This window comes from Leptonychotes weddellii, chromosome 12 (genome assembly GCF_054177405.1).
Source record: "Leptonychotes weddellii isolate Sample4059 chromosome 12, ASM5417740v2, whole genome shotgun sequence".
NCBI lineage: Eukaryota > Metazoa > Chordata > Mammalia > Carnivora > Phocidae > Leptonychotes > Leptonychotes weddellii.
Window position 1 is genome coordinate 38,479,709 of NC_138380.1, and position 22,741 is coordinate 38,502,449.

The 22,741-nt window shown below is 42.6% G+C and overlaps 1 protein-coding gene across 1 annotated transcript in view; it reads right to left on the reverse strand.

Annotated features, from left to right (window-relative positions):
• NPSR1 (neuropeptide S receptor 1) overlaps window positions 1-21,429 on the reverse strand; it is a 135,125-nt gene extending 113,696 nt beyond the window's left edge. The window contains 1 exon segment of the mRNA XM_081799679.1: window positions 20,778-21,429. Within this exon segment, the coding sequence (XP_081655805.1) occupies window positions 20,778-20,933 (156 nt within the window). The 5' untranslated portion in view covers window positions 20,934-21,429.
• Between the last annotated feature and the right edge of the window lie 1,312 nt (window positions 21,430-22,741).

The window sequence follows — 22,741 nt, forward strand, 5'->3', positions numbered from 1 at the left end:
CCAGGACTCAGTTGATTTCTGTTGAGCTCTTTCAGCCTCAGATGAAGAAGAAAGGGGAAAGTTAGAAGGTTTGTGAAGTTTCTTTGTCAGATTAGAAATCCAGATCTCCACGGTGAGTGGGCAGACAGAGAAGGAGGCATGCTATTCTGCTGGCGATGGTGGGGTGTCAGGAAGGTGGCGGATACAGGGCTGTTTTCCTTACTGAGACTGTCTTCACCAGCACCACCTACAGCTCTGCTCAGCGGTCCAGGCCCCTAGCAGGTTAAAGCAGCTGGCCATGTCTCTTCCATGGAGTCTGTGGCATTCGGTGGACTTCCCACAGAAATCTGCCCCCACTCAGCCTCCTGTAATGGAATCCCCTGTGGCCGGTCTCTGCTCACTTCTTCTCCAGGGAGAGACTCTTACTTCAGATGAGAGAGTAAATGAGTCTCTCTGCTCTGCCCTCAGAATGTCTTAACTACCCTATAACTTATAGAAATTCCTCCAATTTTGCAGCAGGTGAGGTCAAACTTCCCTATTTTCTACTTCCGACACAGAACTTTTTTCAACTAAAATTATACCCTGAAGGCCTTCTGGATGAGAACTGGAAGGAGGAGGAGATTTAATCAACTGAACTCAGGTAAATTTGAACTAGAATTTTTTCCAGAATGTCTCTCTCCTCATGTTCTCCTTCCCTCACATAACTAACTGCCTGTGGTAAGTACAGTGAAGCCTCGTTGCCAGAAAAACAACACTGAAGTGGGTAAACGGTTTGCTTTTCACACGGCGCGTTGGTGATTATGCTGCTGGCACTGAAGTTCAGATATCCAGAAATCAAGTTGCTCTGTAATGGAGGATACCTCTGGCCTCTCAGTGGGCACGGAGCGGCTGTGTTCTTCATCTTTGTGCAGCACAATTCTGACCCAGGCATCCAATATCTTCCAAGTAGGCTTGGAGCTCAGATCTGCTCTGCTGGGAGCACAGAGTGACAAACACTGCAAATCAAATTATCCTGGTTAGATGTATCAGTGAATTGGAAGTCGGGCCTCAGGAGGGCTGGCAGAGTCGGGTGTTAGCTTGGCTGGGCCTTTTTCCTAGAAGCTTGCAGTAACTGTGCTTTGGGCTGCAGACCCAAGGCGCTCTGTAAACAGGTCGGAGTCTATTCTCCTTGGGACTGGATGATGTCTATAGGGCAGGCTGAGCAGGACCTGTGAAATTAGGCCCCCTGCTTTATAGTTCTCTATTTGAAGACAATCTCACCTCAGAGGCTTCAAGAAATTGGAAGACAGAAGAAGCTCCCACCCCCTTCTTGCTTTCTGGAGTCTTCCTACGAGCCATGTTTATTTATTTGTTTATTAATTCATTCACATTCAATTAATTGTCTATAGTATAAGGTGTTAGCACTACATCACGTAGAGTATATAAATTATACTCGGCCAAGTTTAAATCCTGTTTCATCAAGTAGTACAAGGGGCATTAAGTATGCAAACACTTACTTGTAGGATCATTTATTCATAGCGTTCTTACCCATGCACTCACAAACACACAGACACACACAAATCCCAGGGTAATACGAGGATTTGGAAAACTATGACAACGGGAATTGAGGAAGCAAGTTCAGAGGCATTTGAGTATTACAATCAGGTGAGTGATTTGTAGAAAAGTGGGTAGGCTTTGAAACCAGCCTGACTTGGGATCAGACTCTGCTACTCCCTAGATATGTAATACATAGGTAAGGGATAACCTCGCTGAGTCTATTTTTTTTCATTTATAAAATGAAGATAAAGATAAAATCTGCCGCAGGACACTTGTGATGGATAGATTTGACAATGAAAATGCAAGACTTCTAGCTCAGTGCCCAAGTAGCTCAGTGCATAGTATATACACAATAAAAACTGGTTTTTCCCCGTCCTTAGTTTCACGTACTATGTATAGGTTTGAGGAGTGATTTATAAATAACTCACAACCTTTTCAGGACGATGCTTGAATTCACCCTGTTCCTCCTATTTTCAGTTCCAGTCTGTTGGTATTTCACCTGAGCCTAAAGGGCCCTCCACCCTTCCCCCAGGTAGGGAAGGTGTCCCAACACAGGTCTCAAAAAGCTATTGCAGAAATATAGTTGGGGATTAAATGCCCCCTAGTGGTCATGTGAGGCAAAATTCCAGCCAGATGCTCAATACTGAGTAGAAGTAATGGGTGAGTTTGAAATTTTTCAGTGACTAAAGACCACGGCGTTGTCAACTCAGTTACGTGGTTGTAGGCATGACTAATTGGTCTTCAACCTCAAAGTGATGAGGCCATGTAGTGACGTCATCTCTCTGCAGAACAGAAAATGAAGACCTGGGATTTAGAAGGATGAATTACAGCATTCCCTGGATGATGCTGGTGCTGCCACAGGGCTGATACTTGGGGTTTCACTCTGTAGGATAGGCTTCCAGGGCCAAAAGGATGCCTCTGAGGGTGGGCATTAAGTCTAGGTCACCACTTCAGGCTCGCATTCCGTCTTCCCCATAGAAAGTGTTTAATAAATATCTGTTGGGTGGATATACAGTTAATGACAAGTGAAAGGGTACTTATAAGTATCACAGAACAGGTTATCTCAAATGGGAATTATCTCAGGAAATACCAGACATTTAGTTGGGTGACACTAGCTAATGTTGGTTATGCCAGACTTGTCTGAGAGAAAAACACGATTTATCCAAATTCAAGGAATGGTGATCCTCTTTTCCGGAGGAGTCCTGGAAACTGGAATTAAAAGTGTAAAGTATCTTTAACAATTATAGGGTAAGTAGGAACTAATATTATTGGAGTGAATCCCATTAATCTAGCACCTGACTTACTTAGTTTGTCATGTATAGTAGATACTTAATAAGTGTTTGTTCTTGATTGATTGTCATGGACCAAACATTCGAGAAGCTTTACATATTGCTCACAGGTATCACAAACTGACGATTGAGATGTCACTGTCCCCAGCTTTATACATAAGGAAATGGGGTTCGTGGAATATGTGGTTCATAAGCAATGTAGGTGGGCTGTGAACATAGCTTTACTTGACTGTAAAGTCCCTGCCCTACTTACTAGAGTGGTTTTCTGTTCCAATTTGGGGTCAGGATTGGTGAAGCTGACTCATTGACTTTCAATTTTCATTCATTTTCCTCTGGCCCAGAACTTGTCTGAAGCTGGGTTTCTGGGGCTGGGTCAGTTTCATGACTGTGTCCAGTAGGACTGAGCGTGTAAGGTCAATGCTCCATATGTGTTTGGATGGATGGACACTGGAGCAGTGGAAGGTGCCCACACAACTGTAGTCATAAATATCACACAAGATGCAGCTGCATCATCTGTCCCAGGAATCACAGAACTTTCTGTACCACTTACATTTTCATGGCTCATTTTATGATTATTGTTATTTTTGTGATGTTGAAGATGAATCTCTCGAACACAGGAAAGAGCAAATATATCTTACTTCCCAAGAGAGGAAATGAAATCTCAGAGACGTTATGATTCAGCCTCAGTTCTCAGGGAGCAGCCGGCAAAGAAACTCTGCTCTCCTGTCACTGAGACTCATATGCCACCTGTCATTCACAGCACACAGGCTCTGAGGCTGCTCAAAGCTCTATTAATTTGCTTGGGTAGGCTACAAATATCCAAAGCAAAGATCTGAAAATGTCTAATTCCACTGAGGCTGAATCACCACGCAATGCAGGGAGCACACAATTCAAAGCGAGGCAGGTAGGAACAGACTACAAAGCTTTGGATTCCTGAAGCTGCTTAATTAGACTTGAGGAATGAGATCCACTGAGGGCTCTAGAAACCCCTGGGCAGTAACCATTTCTGCATGGTTGGGAACCTCTCATTTGGGAGGTTGTCCCACCTTCTCCCTATTTCTCACTCCACCCGCTGCTTCTGGGACACTGCCAGGGAATGGTCGACTAGAAGGCTCGGAGGTAAGACTGGGCTTGCTGCAGAGCACATACTTTGGCTTCACCCCCACCACCGCCTCCTCCTAATGATGCCCCTTTTGAGAATCTGCAATTTCACCACCTTCCCAGTAACCATCTGGGAGACACCCATGCAAATACAGTTGAATTACTGTCATCAAGTCATCTGTCTGCATTCACCTTTTCAAACTATTTTACCTAGAACTATGGGAATTCCATGTAGGATTACCCAGGATAACCTTCATTTCTAGTACTCAGTTATCAATTATGAAAAAAATATATAACAAGACTTCTAAAATAATTACTATTGCAAAAAAAGAAAATTATATGAAGCTACATATAAGTCTGGATGTTAATTAAAGTTTCAAATTTTTTGTATGGCTTTTCATATCATTTTAACAGGGGCCCAGGACAGGGATGTAGGTTGCACTCTCTGACTAGGAGCTGGTGGGACTAACTGACAGGAGATCTCCTGCTTGAAGAATCAAGAATGTGAATGGGATGGAAGGTATTGTCACAGCCCGGGTCTGTTGAGGTTGACAGCATGGCCATGGACCAAGCCAGTCCCAAAGAGTTATGGACCTAGAGTCATTCTGTGAACTCCCATGTAGTATGTCTGGGGGAGAGGCATCTATCTATCTATCTATCTATCTATCTATCTATCTATCTATCTATCTATCTACCTACCTACCTACCTATCCATCTATATGTTGGTATAGAAGTGATACTCAGACCAGAAGTGGAAAACTGGCCTTGAAATCATGTTGTTGTGAATATACACATACTGGTTTTCATTCTGTATAATCAAGTTCAACAAACATTTATTGAGAATCTAGTTCTAAAATTCAACATAGTTTGGTGATAGAAGGAAGGCTAAGACAAGGAGCTCATGGTCTGATGGTGGAGGCATAAATGTAAAAAATAAAAATTTACTGTGAGCTACGATAATGGAGATTTTATAGAACTCCAGATAAGGGACATGCAGTAGAACTTTAGGAAAGGCTGGTCATGGTTGGTCAAAACGTGTATCTTGGAGAAATTAATATGTGAATTGAGTCTGAAAAAATTAGTAGACATAGCCTAGGAAAGAGTAGGGTGCCTGTCAATAATATAAGGGAAGGCAGAGGTTGAAAACTTTCAGGTTAGTGAGGACAGATAAGGGCCACTCAGGAACATTAAGTGTGGTCACAGAGCAATGAAAGGCTTAATAATGAGAAATTGGACCTGTGTCCTGAAAACCAACTATTTCAAATGGGCAAGGTCCATCCTAGGTGTCTGTCCTGAGTTAGGAGAACTTGCTACCAAAAGAAGAAAAGAATTCTCCATCAGCAACCTTCTCTAGTTGTCTTCATTGCTTCAAGTGCCTTTGCCATACCTCTCAACACCACCATCACGAGTAACAGAAGACAACAATTTTATCTTCTTCAAACTGGGACTGCACAGCGAAGTGATTCACCGCCTAACATTTATTTCTCAGTTTAGCCTCTAGGACATATTAAATAACTGCATCAGCTCTTTCTATTCTAACCAGAAAGGGTTATTTATTGGTCTGGAGTGTTTTATCATTACTGCCATGGGTTATATTTCATGTTTAATTTGCAGTGTTAATTTCCCACTGCCTAATTGTTCTCATTTCAATCAGGGTTTGGTGCACGAGACTGCATTTGGATGGGACTGTCTGATTCAGCTTTTTGGGTACTAGTGAATCTTTGAATTCTACCTGCAACAGAAATGCCGGTGCCCCACATTCATTTCAGTGTGAGTCCCTTCTTGTGATTCATTCTTGGATCACAAGAGGACCTCTAGATTAATCACAAATAGGGTGTATTGGAAGTTTTGGGCAATTAAATTCTGGGATTCCATCTGAATTCCCATAATATACCAGACCACAGATATTAGAAATCATCTGAAAACCCACTGGGCTGCAAGTTCAGGTAGTAATTAATGTTTGTTGAACAAACGAATGGAGCTCCTCCTATGTACCAAGAACTGAGATTAACATTTGAATTTGCTATTTGAGCTCTAGATTCTTGAAATAGAAAACTAACATTTGGATAAATTAGGTCCAAATCTCTACAACATAGTAGAAACTGAATAATTACTATGTAATAAAAATACCAAAAAACTATTCTTCCTGATGATCTACATAATTAAAAAAATAAGCCGCCAGGGGATGCCTGGGTGGCTCAGTCAGGTAAGTGACCAACTCTTGGTTTCGGCTCAGGTCATGATCTCAGGATGGTGGGATCCAGTCCCAAGACGGGATCCATGCTCAGCGTGGAGTCTGCCTGAGGTTCCTTCTCTCCGTCTTCTCCTCCTGCTCACATGCGAGCGCGTTCTCTCCCTATTTCTAAATAAATAAATAAATAAATAAATAAATAAAATCTTAAAATTCTATTAAAAAAAAAGCCTCCAGGAATTTGTTTTCTGTTCTAGGGGTACTAATAAATGGGGGAAAGTGTCCAAGGAATCTTTCTCCCTGGGACCCCATTGCAGTACAGACTCTGAGGACTTCAATCTGTACTTTCCAGTCCATCCAGGAAGCTCACAATCAAGTAGCTAAAAGAAACCAGGAGAAGTTAAGCAAACAAAGAGCAGGAGCAGATGTGAAGCCAGGTTATGGAATAGATGAGAATGTGTAGCGGGAAGGGGCATGAAAGGCGCTCAGGACAAGGATTCCAGGGAGATCATCCTGAAATCTGTCTATTCATTAAGTTGTGAGAACAAAAATTTTATTTTTATTTTTTTTATTTATTTGTGAGAGAGAGAATGAGAGACAGAGAGCATGAGAGGGAGGAGGGTCAGAGGGAGAAGCAGACTCCCCGCCGAGCGGGGAGCCCGATGCGGGACTCGATCCCAGGACTCCAGGATCATGACCTAAGCCGAAGGCAGTCGCTTAACCAACTGAGCCACCCAGGCGCCCAAGTTTCTGTATTCTTGAATACCTTTTGCATTTTTATCCCAACCTAGGCAAAAAAAAAAAAAAAATCCTCAAAAGGAACTAAATGCATTGGAAAGAAAATCAAATTTATCCTCAGTTGAAAGAGTATCTTCTATTTGCATAGATAGCTATGTGTTGCCAAGGGCAATAGTCCAGTATACTAGATGAAAGGAAGGAAACTTGCATTTGGGCCCTAACAATATTCCATTTCATTTTTTTATTAAATTATGAGTTGTGAATAATGGTCCTTGAGCAAAGACTTCGGTTCAATATCTGTACGTGAATGGAATTCTTAGTGCCGTGGGGAGATCTCTGATCAGATGCAGAGCCTGGAACACTGCAGGCCGGGGTGAATCAGGGCTCCAGCCCAGCAGAGGAGCTGGGCAAAAGCCTTTGGGAGCTGAAAGAAGAGGAATTAAGGGGGATCCTCTTACCCCTTGTTGTTGCTTCTTCAAGGAACCCCAACACTCCTCTAGACCCTGTGATCTTCACTATCTCTGCCCAGGGAGTTCAGGAGAGGAGGGGTTTGTTTAAGTTAAGCAAAATCCTCTTTAAAATGCAAATAGCATTGGAAGGTTAAGGGCGCTGAGGGGAGAGACACCCCAGGGAAAGAATTCCTTTATTCTGAAAGGCTTTTATGCTGATACTTGGAATTAGTTTGTTGAGGAAAAATGTTTTTAGATACAAGGAAGACTAGGGAAAAGAGGGAGAGAAAAAAATTTTGAAGCTGAGCATGCAAGGTCCAAGCTGAACGCCTGGACAGGCAGAGATGAGAGCAGGCAGAGAAGACAGCAAAGGGAAAGAAGTAGCCCTTAAGAGTGTGGGAAAGCTTAACCTGGTTCTTGTTTATCAAGGTTATGCTTCCTTCTTATTCTTCTCCAACCACCTATTTCTACCTTGGGAGAACTGTCTCTTTCCTTCCAAAAATGGAACACAAATAGGGGAGGAATCCCTGGAAGTTTCTGCTTTACTTACCTTTGGCAAAGGGAGAATAATCTGGGTGGGTAGAGAGTGTGGGAGGGTGGAGAATCTGGATGGGTGGAGAATCTGGGTGAGTGGAGAATTTGGGAGAGTAGAGAATCTGAGAGAGTGGACAGTGTGGGTGGGTGGAGAATTTGGAGAGTGGCAAGTTGGAGAGTAGAGAGTGTGGCAGGGGAGAACCTAGGGGAATGGAGTATTTGGGAGGGTGGAAAATCTGGGAAAGTGGAGAGTGTGGGACAGTGGAGAATCTGGGTGGGTGGAGAATCTGGGTGGATGGAGAGCTGGAGAGTGGAAAATCTGGGTGGAGAATTTGGGTGAGTAGAGAACTGGGAAGAATGGAGAATCTGGTGAGTGGAGAACCTGGGTGAGTGGAGAATTTGGGAGAGTGGAGAATCTGGGTGAGTGGAGAATCTGGGAAAGTGGAGAGTGTGGGTGTGTGGAGAATCTGGGAGAATGGCAAGTTGGAGAATGAAGAGTGTGGGCAGGAGAGAATGTGGGTGAATGGAGTATTTGGGAGGGTGGAGAATCTGGGAGTATGGAGAGTGTGGGAGAGTGGAGTATGTGGGTGGGTGGAGAATGTGGGAGAATGGAGAATTTGGGAGTGGAGAATCTGGGTAAGTAGAGACTTTGGGAATATGGAGAGTGTGGAAGAGTGGAGAGTGGGTGAGTGGAGAATTTGGGAGAGTGGAGAATCTGGGAGTGTGGAGAGTGGGAGAATGGAGAGTGTGGGTGGGTGGAGAATCTGGGAGAGTAGAGAGTGTGAGGGGGGAGAATCTGGGTGGTGGAGAGTCTGGGAGGCTGGTCTTTAAGGGGAAGGGCATCAGCCCTCACTCGCTGCTCACCCACTCTCAGTTTGGAGGGACCCTCACAGGAGGTTAATGGGTAGAATTCCTCCATGACTAGAATTCCTCTTTTTCTCCCCCCAAATCCATTTTCCACATGAGAACTGGCTCCTTCCTTGCTTGATCCTACAGTGAAATAGTCATTGCTCGGCTCCCCCAGCAGAGCTACATGAGGCGAGAGCCGGCATGTGAGATGTTCTGGGTTGCACAATATGGAATTGGTTTCAGGTTCCAGAGTCCATGTGTCACACTTTCCTTGGTTGTCTTAAAAGTGTCAGGAATCATATCCTTTTACACTTTAGGAAGAACAATAGGAAATCCTCTTGTTGAGCCGTTATGAAAAAATGACCTAATGTTTTGGGTAGTTTTTTAAGCTAGTATTTTTAAAGTGCTTTTAGCATTTTTCATAAAATTACCCAAGTACTGTCATTATCTGAAATGTGGAGAATCATTCTGAAAAATTCAAGGCTGTTTTTCTTTGGGAAAGGGGAGAGACTTTTTCTTACTCAGAAACATATAATCCAGTCTGAATCAATGTTTATAAAACTCTATTCAGTGCCTCTTTAACAGCGGGGTGAGAAACCTGAGCATAGCCAGCCCTTGCACCACCCAAATGTGGAATAAAAGAAAAAGAAATGTTTGGTTGATTTTTCTGTGGCCCACTTTTAAGGCCTTAGCTTCAGAACTCCAAACATACAGTTTTGCACTTTTTTTTTTTTTTTTAAATCTATTGGGAAAGTGTTCAGCTCAAAAACAAAAAAGCCCACTTAACAGTGGCTTAAACAAATAAAGTGTGGTTGTTTTTTTTTTTTCATATAACAAGAAATCTGAAGGTAGGTGACTGCTGTCTTTGACACATCTAATTTGCCTTGGGTTTTCTCCTGTGGTCATAAAGTGGCTGCTGCAGCTCCATGCATTGTGTCAGAATTCAAGGCGGACAGAAGGGAAAAAATAGAATGCCAGCCATATCTTTCTCCTTTTATTAGAAAAGGAGAAACTTTTATCAGCAATCTCACAGGCTTCCAATTAAGTTTCCCAAACTGAGCTACTTTTAACTGCAGGGGAGACTAGGGCAGTGCGTATTTAGCTGGGAAAGTGAGAAGGGGCTTGAGATTAGCTATGGGGTCAACCAAACAAGCACTGCCCATTCAGCATCTGTTCCTGAGCGCACCTTCATCTTCTCCAGGCTCATCCAATGTCTCCTTTCACAGCTGTTGATGTTCTGCAAAATTTGGAAGCATCATCTTTATTCCTCACCAGTACTAGCTTTATATACTTAAGATTCATGCTAAGTGGCTAATGGTTGAGGTCTACTTGTAAAGTAGAATAAAGAGGAACCTAGGAAAACATTCACAGAGCTGTGCCCTGAATTCTTTGTCAATATTTATGCCTATCTAAGTCCACAATAGGGTCTATTCACTCTTCAAGACTCTCTGGGGAGGGTCTAATCAGGGCTAGCATGGTTGTTGGCACTGGTGAAAGCAGGTGGAGTTCTGGTCCTCATGAAGCATAATTTCTAGACACTATGAGATAGAGAACAAGGCACAGATGCGTCATATAATGTCATATAAGCCGAAGAAGACTCTGAAGGAGATGACATTTGAGCAAACACCTGTGTGACGTGGGGCTTTCATTTTTCTGTCCATTTTGGTCCATAGTTGCTGCTTTTGGAGGTTCATCCATCTTGAACTCTTGATTCTGTAGTAATCTTCTAAATCTATATCCCATTTCAGGTGCTCCTGGGGCTTCAGCTATACTTCCATTATGCTGTCACTTGGGGATTTATGATTTTTAAATGAAACACATTTTGTTGAAAATTAAATTCACAATGTAAATCTCTAGATAATGAATTTTTTATTAAGATATAATTTCTACAGAGGAAAATTCACCCTTTTAGCATACAGTTCTGTGAGTTTTGACAAATGTAACCATCATTACACTCAAGATATAGAACAGTTCCATCGTTCACAAAGATTCCCCTGTGCCCTTTGTAGTCAGGCTTTGGCCCACCCCCAGCCCATGGCAACCACCGATTTGTTTTCTGTCCTTAGAGTTCTATTTTCTCAACAACATTACATAAATGAAATCATGACAGTCTGTAGCATTTTGAGTCTGATTTCCTTTCACTTAGCATAATGCATTTGAAAATGCATCATGTTGTTTTGTGTATCTGTAAGTTTATTCCTTGTTATTACTAGGTAATATTCTACTGAATGGGTGTATTACAGCTTGTTTATCCATTCTCCAGCTGCAGGATGTTTGAGTTGTTTCTGCTTTTTGGCATTTTCAAATGAAGGAGTCTACCTATTGACATACAGGCTTTGTGTAGACATAGGTTTTATTTCCCTTTGGTAAATGCCCAGGAGTAGGAGTTGGGGGTTGTAAAATAAATATATGTTTAACTTACAGGAAAAGGGCCAAATGTTTTCTGAAATGTCTTTACCATTTTGCCATCAGGAATGTAGGATGGTTCTAATGGCTTCCCATTCTTGACAGTGCTCCACATAGTCAGTATATTTTTATTTTAGCCCTTCTAATAAGTGTGTGGTGGTATTTCATTGTAATTTTATTTTGTATTTCCCTGATGACTAAGGAGGCTGAACATCTTTTCATGTCCTTATTTACCATCTAAGGTATTTTCTTTGGTGGTATGTCTGTTCAAAATTTTGCTACATTTTATTTTATTTTTATCTTAAGAGAGAATGAGAGAGAGAGAGAGAGAGAGACTGTGAGCGGGGGTGGGAGGGGCAGAGGGAGAGAGAGAGAATCCCAAGCTTGGAGCCCAACGCAGAGCTCTATCTCATGCCCCTGAGATCATGACCTGAGCCCAAATCGAGAGTTGGATGCTTAACCGACTGAGCCACAGGCGCCCGTAAAACTTTTGCTACTTTTTTAAATCAAGATTTTTTTCTGCTTATTGAGCTTTAGGAAATTTTTATATGTTCTGTATAAAAATTACCCATTAGATCTGTATGTAATTTATAGATATTTTTTCCTAGTATGTGATTAGCCTTTTTATCTCCTAATAGCATCTTTCAAATTACAGAAGTTCTTAATTTTAATAGAGTCCAATTTATCAAATTTTTCTTTCATGGATTATATTTTTAGTGTTGTATGTAAGAAATCTTTGCCTAATCCAAGGTCACAAAGATTTTCTCCTAGATTTTCTTCTAGGTGTTTTATTTTAGGTTTTACATTTAGGTATATGATCCATTTGGGGTTAAATTTTAAAGGGTGTAAGGTTTGGGTAGGGGCTCACTTTTTACATGTAGCTATCTATTTGTTCCAGCACTATTTTTGCTTCCTTCATTGAATTTCTATTTTACTTTTGTCAAAAATTAATTGACCATATATGTGTGGGCCTATTTCTTTTCCATTTCTGTATGTTTAGCATTCCCTCAATACCTCACTGTAACTTTACAGTAAGTCTGTAAGTCACCTCCCTGACTTTCTTCTTTTTCAGAATTATTATGGCTATTCAATTTCCTTTGCCTTTTCATCGACATTGTGGGATCACCTTACCGATTTTAACCCCCATGTCATCTTCCTTCTCTGCCTCAGCCAACCCTCTCTGATTCCCCGAAACCTTCATGACCTGACATACACACTTCCTTTCCACTCTCAGAAAAGACGATACTCATCTGAGCACCAACACCTCTTGTTCGGGCATCAGAACTGACTCTCCTTTCCCAGGGTCCCTTCCCTGCAACCTGCCCGGGACCCAGCAGCCTGATTAAGCTCTCTAAAATCAGTTTTCACTGTTAACATTTTTGTTAATAAAACTTTAAAGATCTTCTTGCCTATAAGAAAAAATCCATATTGTTTAGTCTAATGATCCCCTTAGGTCTTTTCTACCTAACTCTATTTTTTTTAAGATTCTATTTATTTGAGAAAGAGAGAGAGAGAGATGGAGTGCGTGCATGAGTGGGGGAGGGGCAGAAGGAGAGGGAAAAGCAGGCTCCCCACTGAGCACAGAGCCTGATGCTGGCTCCATCTCAGGACCCTGAGATCATGACCTGAGCCCAAACCAAGAGTCAGACACATAACCAACTGAGCAACCCAGGCACCCCTCTTCCCTTTTCTAAGTGACTATATCCTTTTCCCTTATAATTATTGACTAAATGTCTGGTTCCCCATTAGACAGAGCTGTCTGAAAGCAAAGTACCTGTTTCCTCCATCTCTGAACCCTCAGTGCCTAAAGTAATACTCGGTCAAGCCATTTTGTGATTCTCAAATTGATAAGGTAAAAGAGTATGTAAAATATGGGGAGGGAAAGAATATAGTTTAAAAAATTGTATTCTGCATTATTACAATTACACTTTGACTTATTTTTAGACATGATATTTATATTTTAAAATTTAAATTGAGTGAGAAATATTTATGTTTATCTATTGGTATTACGAATTTAAAAGGCTGAAGTCATGTTAGTAATATTTGTTGAATTAAAGCATTAGTTTACTAGTCCATCAAGACAGTGATACATCCTTCCTGGTTTCCTAGTACCTAGTATAGGGTCTTCTCCTGAGAAAGCAGCTATAGTCTCACTGCTCACAGGACAGACACATTTTCTGCTTGCAGTGTCCAGACAGGAATCATGTGGCTGCTTGATTGAAATTCTAGTAGACAAGGCTGAATCATTCACCCCATTGCAGTAGGTCCTATTGTCCACAGATGGTGCCCTTTGCCCTCTGTACCTTGCAGAAGATCTTTATAGCTGAACTTCTATAATCAGGTGTCAGAACACATAAATGGAGAGCAGGGATGTGAATGTTAACATTGTGCCTTTCCCAATACCTGCCTGATGTCTTGGGGTTCAGAGGTGGATGGTTTCCAGGCCTTAGATGCGGAACCAGGGCTAACACCATGGAAAGGAGTATCATCAGACTTTAGATGTTGATTGCTTTAGGTCTAAAGATCTGTTTACACAGCCTCCCCTGCTATATGGCCTTGCTGTGGTGTTAGGAATTCCCCTAAATCATGGTACCTTTAAAATTCAATCCCAATGGCTTGTAGAATAAGGATTAAGATTCCATCCACTCTAATATGTTCACATTAATTTATTGAGACCTTAGGAATAAACTTGTGACACAGACTGTTTCTTGATATGCTCTTTCATTCAACAAAATATTTATTGACCATTTATCTAGTCTGTGTCAGACATGATGCTAGGGAAGCGGGATCTAGAGTTACCCTTCCACGACTGAAGTCTAGTATGTGTGCATGTATGTGTGTGTGCGTTCATGTGTATATGTCATGTAACATATTGGGGTCATGAACATATTTAGGCCAGGCTGAAGAACTTAGGTTTCAACCTGTAGAAGGTGAATATCAAGCCAAACTTTAAAGCAGTACACTATGTTCCCCACACTGGGGATGTTCAGTGAAGCTACATTTCCCATGCCCATCACCTAATGAATTCTTGCCCATGGAATCGAGTTGAAGTCATATATCAGTTCAGACCGAAGCAGGTAAGATAAGGCCAAAGACTTCTTCCTTGGAAATCATTTTGTTCTAGAAGGCAGTGTTACAAGTTAACCTGCTTGCAACTGGGATAATTGAGAGAAATAAACTTTTGATATGTTAAACCACCAATATTCAGGGTTTAGTGTTTACTATTGCAGAGCCTACCTTATCCTGACTAAAATCAGCAGTAGAATCTTATTTCTTTTTTTCTTTCTATTTTATTAGGAAGTTCACACCTTTAACTTTTCTCTGATTTCATATTCACATCTGGTTAAAAAATAAGAATGCTATTTTAGAGCCTGCTAGAGCTGATGGTAGGTCAAATGAAATCATGTGAAATTATGGTGTTGACTGTAAAGTGCTGACAAGTGTAAGAGACCCATCATTTTTAGGCAGCCAGCAATATTGCCTAAGTTAGGAGAAAAAAAGAAAAGAACCCTGATGATTACTTCTTAATGATTTCATCATGAGTGTGCGTGGTTTTGCCATCTTGTGGCCCAGAAGATCTTTTTGCCACAGTAGAAGCCCATCCTTTCTTCCGCTGGATAGGGCATAATTTCCCATTTCTGTAAACAGCGCTTCTTTTAGTGGGCCATTAAGCTTGCATAGATAAAAATTAGACATTATATCAAGATGATAAAGTAAGAAATTGAATCTTCTCTAAATAACTTACTCTACATTTTTCACGGTCTAATTGAAAGAAGAGAAACAGCTCAATTCACCACCACTGGGTGAGGACTTAAGGTATATTAAAACTGTCCCAAAGAGCTTCAACGGCAGTGATATCCTTCAGAATATTCAGAAGTATAGATAATGGTGGCCCCTCAACTTTCAGGAAGGAGCTTTAGTAAAGAGTGAAACAATTAGTTCCTGGGGATCTAACATCTAACAATTATTGAACACTTTAGGCCACTCACCATTCTTAAAGGCTTCACAAGAATTCCATTACTCAACTTGTCACAACAACCCTCCGAAGGACATTTAATTATTAGTGTCATTTGTTGGATATGGAAACCATGGCAGAGGTAGAAGGGAACGGCTCGAAGTCACACAGTTAGAGAGTGGTGGCACTGGGACCTGACCCCAGCACTCTGGCTATAGAGGCCATGCCTCACTAAAATGATGGGGAAGTTTCGAGGGCCTGAGTTTACCTGGGGATGACTAAGCTACTTCTGCCATCAGGTGGACTGAGCGGTCCAGAGAAAAGCTAAGTTCAGTTACAGAACAATGATCTGATATTTCTTGACACTTGAGTACATGGCTCCACACATTCTTACCCACTGTATCAACAGGAAGATATTTCAAGGAGGACAGGATGACATTTTGAAGCATAAATGGATGTGGGCCTTCCTACTCTTTTGATAAATCCTTCCCCAGCTCAGGCAGCCAGAGAGCTCTACCCCATCTGCCCTCAGGGTATAATCTTTAGCAATGTAGGCAGAGAGAAACAAGTGAGTGTCAGGCTTTCAAAAATAAATAAATAAATAAATAAAAGCCTCACGGAGGGTATCTTAACTACCTCGAAAAGAAATGGCTTTTTTCCTGGCAAGAGGAGTGTCTTGAGCATTCAGAGCAGAGAGCTTGGAATAAGAAATTTGGAAGAACACAGTGCAGCCAGTTTCCCCTTGATAAAGAAAGGCTGAGGGGGTGGGCAGGTAGGACAGTTCAACAGTGATACAGAATGTGAGGAAGCTTAGACACTGATGAGAAGATATCGTATTACCCCTTGCAAAGGCTTGCACCAAAAAAGGAAGAGATAACACCCACTGAGTTTGAGAGCACCATATTAAAAGGGGGCTGAAGTCCACTTACTGTACAGGAACGAGGGAATGGCAGGTTCCCCATCTATCACGAGGTGGGAGTGGTACAGATCTGGTCGCCATGTGGGTAGAGAGAGTACCAGAGACAATGCCACTGTTTCCCACAGCCCAGAGCTGGGAGGGAGGCAGTTGAACTTTTCATTCCTAGTAAGGACAAAAAAATTTGGCTGGATTGAGAGGGAAAGAGGGAGATGTGAACACCCGTGTGCCTGAAAGAAACGTGACAAAAGTACTCTGCCTCAGAAAACAGTCTGGTCCTGACCTGGGCCAGACAGGGATCCAGACAAGGGTCTGGAACAGGGAAAACCACTTCTGAAAGCCAGACGGCCCTTTTCAAGCTGACACCAACTTGCCCAGATCTCTCCCCAGGTTGGACCCCCCTCCCTCACCCCCATCACACACTATAGAGGCACCAGCCCTAGAGCTTAGACACCTTCCTTGAGTCAGAAAATGGGAAAACCCTTCATAGGCTGCAAAACTGTAATTCTGAGTTCACTCGGAATTAACTAAGATTATGCTTCCTGCCCTGAGATATATTAGTAATGCAAAGAGAAATTTGGTTGAGCAAGTTTTCCTTTCTCACAAACTACAGTGCATAGCTCGGGAAATGTCTGATGTCCCCGTACAGCCAACCAGCAACATCTGTGCCTTTTTCAATGACACAAAGTAAAATTGGACATGATAGAGCTTACCCAGTAAGGGAATGGAAAGTGGAGTGCTCGGTTGGCACATTATAAACAGGTAGTAAATAGCAGACCTCTCATGACTATTTAACTGAGCAAAACTAGTAGTCATTTCCTTATAAACAGCCACATATTCAACCATATGAATGTACTGAAAATGAACATACCGAGTGAAACTATGTAGAAGACATAAACAAATGCATGATGTGAATGCCAGGCCCTTGTTGTAATCTGCAGGAGATAAGATGGGGAGGTCAGGGACCTCAGGAAGTAGATCAAGTTCTTAGAAATGAGTTGTCAACCAAAATATACTGAAAACAAGCAAGTCTACATAAGCTTTTTCAACTGAGCTCTTGCTAAAGCCCCCTGTGAAATAAGTGGGACAGGAATCGAACTAGAATTTGCTTTTCTTATATTAAAGGAGGAAAGATGTGTTAAGAAAATTAATAGCAAGAGAGTAGGCAGGAGGCTGCACTAACAAAGGGAAAAAAACTGTGTCCAATCACCCTCAAGCCCTTAGAAGCAACCATTTACATATCAACAATAGTTAGACTAATCACCTATCATTTGTAGCTTCCCACTGAAGGAGATTCAATAAAAGATCATCATTAGGTAATATTTAGCAGTCTTGGTTCAAGTTTCTTCCTTCACCTCAGAGTAATAAAAATGAGTTCATTTGCATTATTTTATAGTTTCACCAATTTACTAATTCAGACAAGGTTCTCTCCCAGTTACTTTGAATTAATTTTCTCATCATTAAAATTAGAGATACAGGAAATGTTGCTAGCACATTCACGGGCAAAACGAAAGGCTAAAATGAAGAGTTTCATCTTTGTCTTCCACTTGGACAGGTTCATATTCACGTCCTCCATTCACTTTCTGATTAGCAAAGTCCTATCCTCCTTGGGAATTTCTGGTAGAATTTGGTACTGGAATTTGGTACTGGAATTGAGGAGGTGAACTGGATGGGAACTTGAAATTGGAAACTATGAAGGAAACCAGGGCTTGAGTTGGGAATCTTGAACCCAGGACCGCACAGGGTTGCTCACATGAAGCCCATGTTAGAGGAAGTGGGTGGTAAACTCTCCGCTGACCTTCCTGCCTATATCCAAGGACATGCTTAGATAACAGAGTAGGTTAGAGCAGTGGAAAGTGGGGGCAAGAATTTGGGGGTGGAAATGGGAGGAGGGAAAGGAGCTAAGCCTGTGGAAGAGAAAGCTAACCAGATCCAGACAGGTATGTCTTGTCTCCTGCCAAGAGAGCTTTGGGGTTCAGACAAGAACTCAAGTGCTAGGCAGGAAAGACAGAAGCCCAAGTATGCAGACCGAACAAGACCTCTGAGACTAGTAAGGCTACAACATGGTGGGTACAGTTTCCCAGGGCTAAATCGGATACTAGGTACTAGTCTATGGCACCGCAACTAATTCTATACCCCACCCACTGGAATCCATAACTTACTTTGGTCATGTTGGCTTAGAAATGGGATAAGGATGATTTGAATGCTCATGCAGAGAAGGACCTTGCTTGGCGAGTACAGTAAGTAGAGAGACAAGGCAGGGCAGGGGCTGCCCTGTGGAGTCATGGTTAACAAGACCCCCACCTCTATCACTGAGAAAGCAAGCTTTCTGATGAAATGTGGGCAGTTGACAGAGACAGAACACCACACTTCATTAATGTAGTAAATGTTTATTGAGTATGCCTAGCATGGTGCTGGCTTCTGGAGAGAATACGAAACAAAAATCACTCAAGGGGCTTAATGGCTATTATACCTCTTCTGGACACATATTGAAATAGCAGTTGAAGACAGCTGCTGGATTAAATGGCAAGAAGGCAGGTACACTCAGAGGAGAGATGAGTCGGGGGTGGGGGCTTCATGGAAGAAGCAATTCAAGAGGATACTTTAGAGTGGGTGGAATTTAGATCAATGCAGATGAAGGCGGAAGGCAATTCCAGATGGAAAGATGCACCATAGTGTGTGAGAATGAAATGTGATACGTCACAGGAGTCATTTAGAACGATTCCTGGCACCAAGAAAGCCCACAGCAAATGAGATGTTAGGCTATTGTTGTTGCTATTAATTCTGCTACTTTTACTGCTGTTACGATTTTTATTTTTATGATATTTTTACTGCTTTTGGTAAAGAACAGGGATTAAAAGGACACGTTTGGGAGATAGTAAAGAGCAGTTCAGACTTTCTTCTTGAGAAGTATGTGCAATAAAAGACTCACAATGAACAAGGGTTTGCATCAGAATTGTTTCTGGATCCACAGTGTAACAGAACTGCCCTGCTCTAAGAGGACCATGGGAAAAAGTTACCCTGAAACATTTAAGCTCGGTGCCCACAAACACCACAGACTGCTTCGTAACTACAAATCACTGTGCTTTAGTCAATGATTGCGTGGGTCAAAAAATGAAATGGAACATCCTAAGCTCCTGGACAAACAATCCCTCTCTTTTATTTTCTTTTCTTGTCCAGTGGTCTAGTTGTTTGAGGGCAAACATGAATAGGCATGAGATAAAAAATGACGTGATTCTCTTTAGTACCTAGAGAGGACGTTGCTAGGACAGAATATAAACACTAGTAGAGAACCAGCAGGGATTTGTTTGTCTGAACATTCAAAATACCCCTTAGGAGCTGTATTCAAAAAAGGGCAAATGAGATTTCAGTGGAGAGTGATTATTGCCTGAGTCTCAGAACAACCGCCTTATTGCTGATTAGTATCCCTTTTGCAATGGCCATTCTCTCTTCGTTCTGTTTGCTGTCAGGTTTTATAACTATCAAAGAGGCTGCAGAGGCAGCGTCCCTGAGAAAGAGCAGTGTGTTTCCTGGGTGCACAAAGCCTTCTTCTCCAAGACAGACTCTCTAGATCTGCAAGCTGATTCCATAGAGAGGATGTACCTAGTCAAAGGTAAATGGCAACAAACTCCAATTTCAGTGTCTGTTTTCTGTCACGGAGCTGGGCAGCAGGGCTGTGCATGTGCATGCATCAGGAGGTGGTTCTGAGGGACTGGGTCCCATGGAGCCAGCCTAAGTGACTTGTTCAGCCTCTGCTTTGCTATTTTGTCTCTTGGCTTTTGAGGAAGGCTAGGCTGCCTCCCAGGATTGCTCCCTGCTGAAAGTTTTATTTTGAGTGTTTGCAAAGAAGCAAAGCTCCAGTAGAGAGGTAGATGTTACAGTAATTCTACTTTGTGGAGTAAAAACCAAATCATTTCAAGAACACCCAGAGGATTAAACAAACAAACAAACAAAAACGGCTTGAATTTTTCTTGAAGTATTTTCCTTTCTGGTATAAAAGACCAGTCTGAGACCTGGGAATTATTGCCACGACTTAACGCACCTCCAGGCAGCGTGTGAAATATCCTGACATGCCTGCATTCTGATGCAAGAGGCAGAGAACTTGTTTTCCAGATGCCTGGTTTGTTTCTGACTACAGTCTTGTAGAAGAGGGAACAGTATTACCCTAATGAGGATCATTTCCTCAGTGTGACCCCTGGATGCTTTGAAGGTGAAATTCATCAAAGTCTGATTTACTCATTTGTTCTAGGAGGCAACTTGTTGCAAACTGTGGCACCACAAACAACAGTCAAAGAATCTATTGCTCACTGATGTTCAAAGCACAGGATCAAAAAAGAGTGTGGTCTTTCCTTCCTTACTGCTATGTTTCTCCTTGCACCAGGCACTGTCCTGGGGGATGTGGGTTCTCCACACTTCTGATGTTCCTAGCAAAAAACTCAGCAATAACCCCTACAAGAAACAGACAACATTTCAAGCACTACTATAGAATTAATTAGAAGTGTTTTTACCTAAGGAAAGGGGGGAAACAAACAAACAAAATCATCCACTCTGCAGCCTCTTGGTTAAATGCTACTCAAGATTTACACGTTTTCAGCAGCAGCAGAACAAAAAGACCAGTATTCATAAGAAACTACAGTATAGGTCCTTGCACAGAATGAAAAACTCCTTGATTTAGCTCATCAGGTTTTTTTTTTTTTCTTCTGTTACTCTTTTAGTTAAAGAAAACAAACTATACCCATTCACGGCATTGACAATGATAGTTTAACTGGGTCTCTTAAATTCCACTTGTCTCATTATTTAAAATCCTTTTCAGAGTAGAAAACAGGAAACGTACCTTAAAGGAGTAGTAGAAGGAGCCCCACTCCTCCCCTTCCACCACTTCCGTGAAAGTCACCGTTTCGGTGCAGAGGACTGGGGAAGCATCCAGGGTCTGCGTGGTCCTGCTGGAGGCGTCGGAGTCCGGGCCACGCTCTGTGAGGTTGGCTGGCATGGCTCAGGTGGACTCGAGCCTGGCTGTCCCGGCGCCTGCAGCCCAGGAAGAGTCCAGCTCCCCTCTGAGCGCTGCGGCTCTGCACCTGCTCTGCCTCCCAAGGCCTCTGGCTGGAGCTCGGCTGAGCAGAGGCACGGAGCCCTCCCGGAGCCCACCTCCCTGAAGAGCTCTGCCTGACGCCTGCGAGGACCCACGCGCTGCTCTCTCCTCAGCAGTTATGATCCAGGAGCCGGCACAGCCTCTTCACCCCACCGTCCGGGCCGGGGCCGCACCACAGAGCCCGTGGGAGCCCCCGTCACCAAAAGCGATCCATATGGCTCTAGAGACAGGCCTTCCTGCCCAGCTAGGCTTTCCCTAACTTCCAGAATGGAACCCCACTTCTGCTCCAGCTTCAACAATACAGGAACTTGGACTCAACAGCAGACTGATTAATTCAGGTCATGTTGGCTCTTCTGATATCAGATCATAATTACGCATTTGCTTCAGCTGAGCTTGCCTTCTGACTTACAATACTCACCTAGCCATTTACTTAGCAGCCTGTACATTGTTTCAGTAAACATGGGGAAATAGCATATTTGTATTTCACACCGTGGTTTACTCTAGATTTTCACAGGGCACTTCTCAGAAAAGCCTGGGGTCTGTGTTTGTCAATAAGCTACGACCTTCGAGTCGTGGCTGGGAGTGGTGCCTGGTAAATACCCTTATCAGCTTGATGTTCTTTCATTACCTATCCAAGCAACTTTGTGAGGTAGGCAGGGGATGTATCTTTATGTTCTTCATTTTACCCTAGAAAAGACTAGCTGTCAGAGCTGAAATGACTTGCCCAAGATCCCACAACTGGTGATGGAAATGAGGTAATAACTCATCGCTTCAGAAATTCCTGGGCAGCAGTGCCTTGACACTAACATATATTGATATGCATCACATTTCAAAAGCCTATTGTGGCATGAAGTTAACACGAGTAAGGGTAAACGGCCAGGTGTAAAACAATAGAACTAAGCTGCTTGTACTGCAACCAAGCATAACTCCCTGATTACTCACATGGAAAATGCTCCAAATATGTGCAACCATTGGATCATGACACCTGGTATAAGGAGTAGCAGGTTAGTGATGATCATAAAAAAACCATGGCCCACATGAAAGTAACTGGGAAAGTTTTAGCATTATCTATGAGCCCAGAAGAATATAGAATGCTGTAGATGAGAAGATACTAAGTCCTTAGTGAAGGGGCAACAAATGTCCCCGGTCTGACCTCCTGAACTCGGGCCTGACCTCCTGAACTCAGGAAGGTCCTAAAAGCTTCTGCTTAAGTGTCAGTCTTACCTTCTAGAAACTAACTAATGAGCTGCTGAAACAGAACAAGAAACATTTGAGGAAGATGCCTGCACAGGAGTCTCAGAAAGTGCCAGAAAGGGTGCCTGAGTAGCTCAGTCGGTTAACTGTTTGCCTTTGGCTCAGGTCATGATCCCGGGGTCGAGCCCCGCATAGGGGGGGGTCCCTGCTCAGCAGGGAGCCTGCTTCTCCCTCTCTCTCTACACCTCCCCATTGCTCCTGCTTTCTCTCTCTCTCTCTCAAATAAATAAATAAAATCTTAAAAAAAAAAAAGTGCGGCAAGATGGCGGAGGAGTAGGAGACCTGGATTTCGTCTCCTCTCAGGAATTCAGCTGGATAGGGATCAAACCATTCTGAACACCTACAAACTCAACAGGAGATCGAAGAAAGGAATAGCAACAACTCTCTGAACAGAAAAGCGACCACTTTCTGGAAGGTAGGACGTGCGGAGAAGTGAATCCGAGGCGATATTCGGG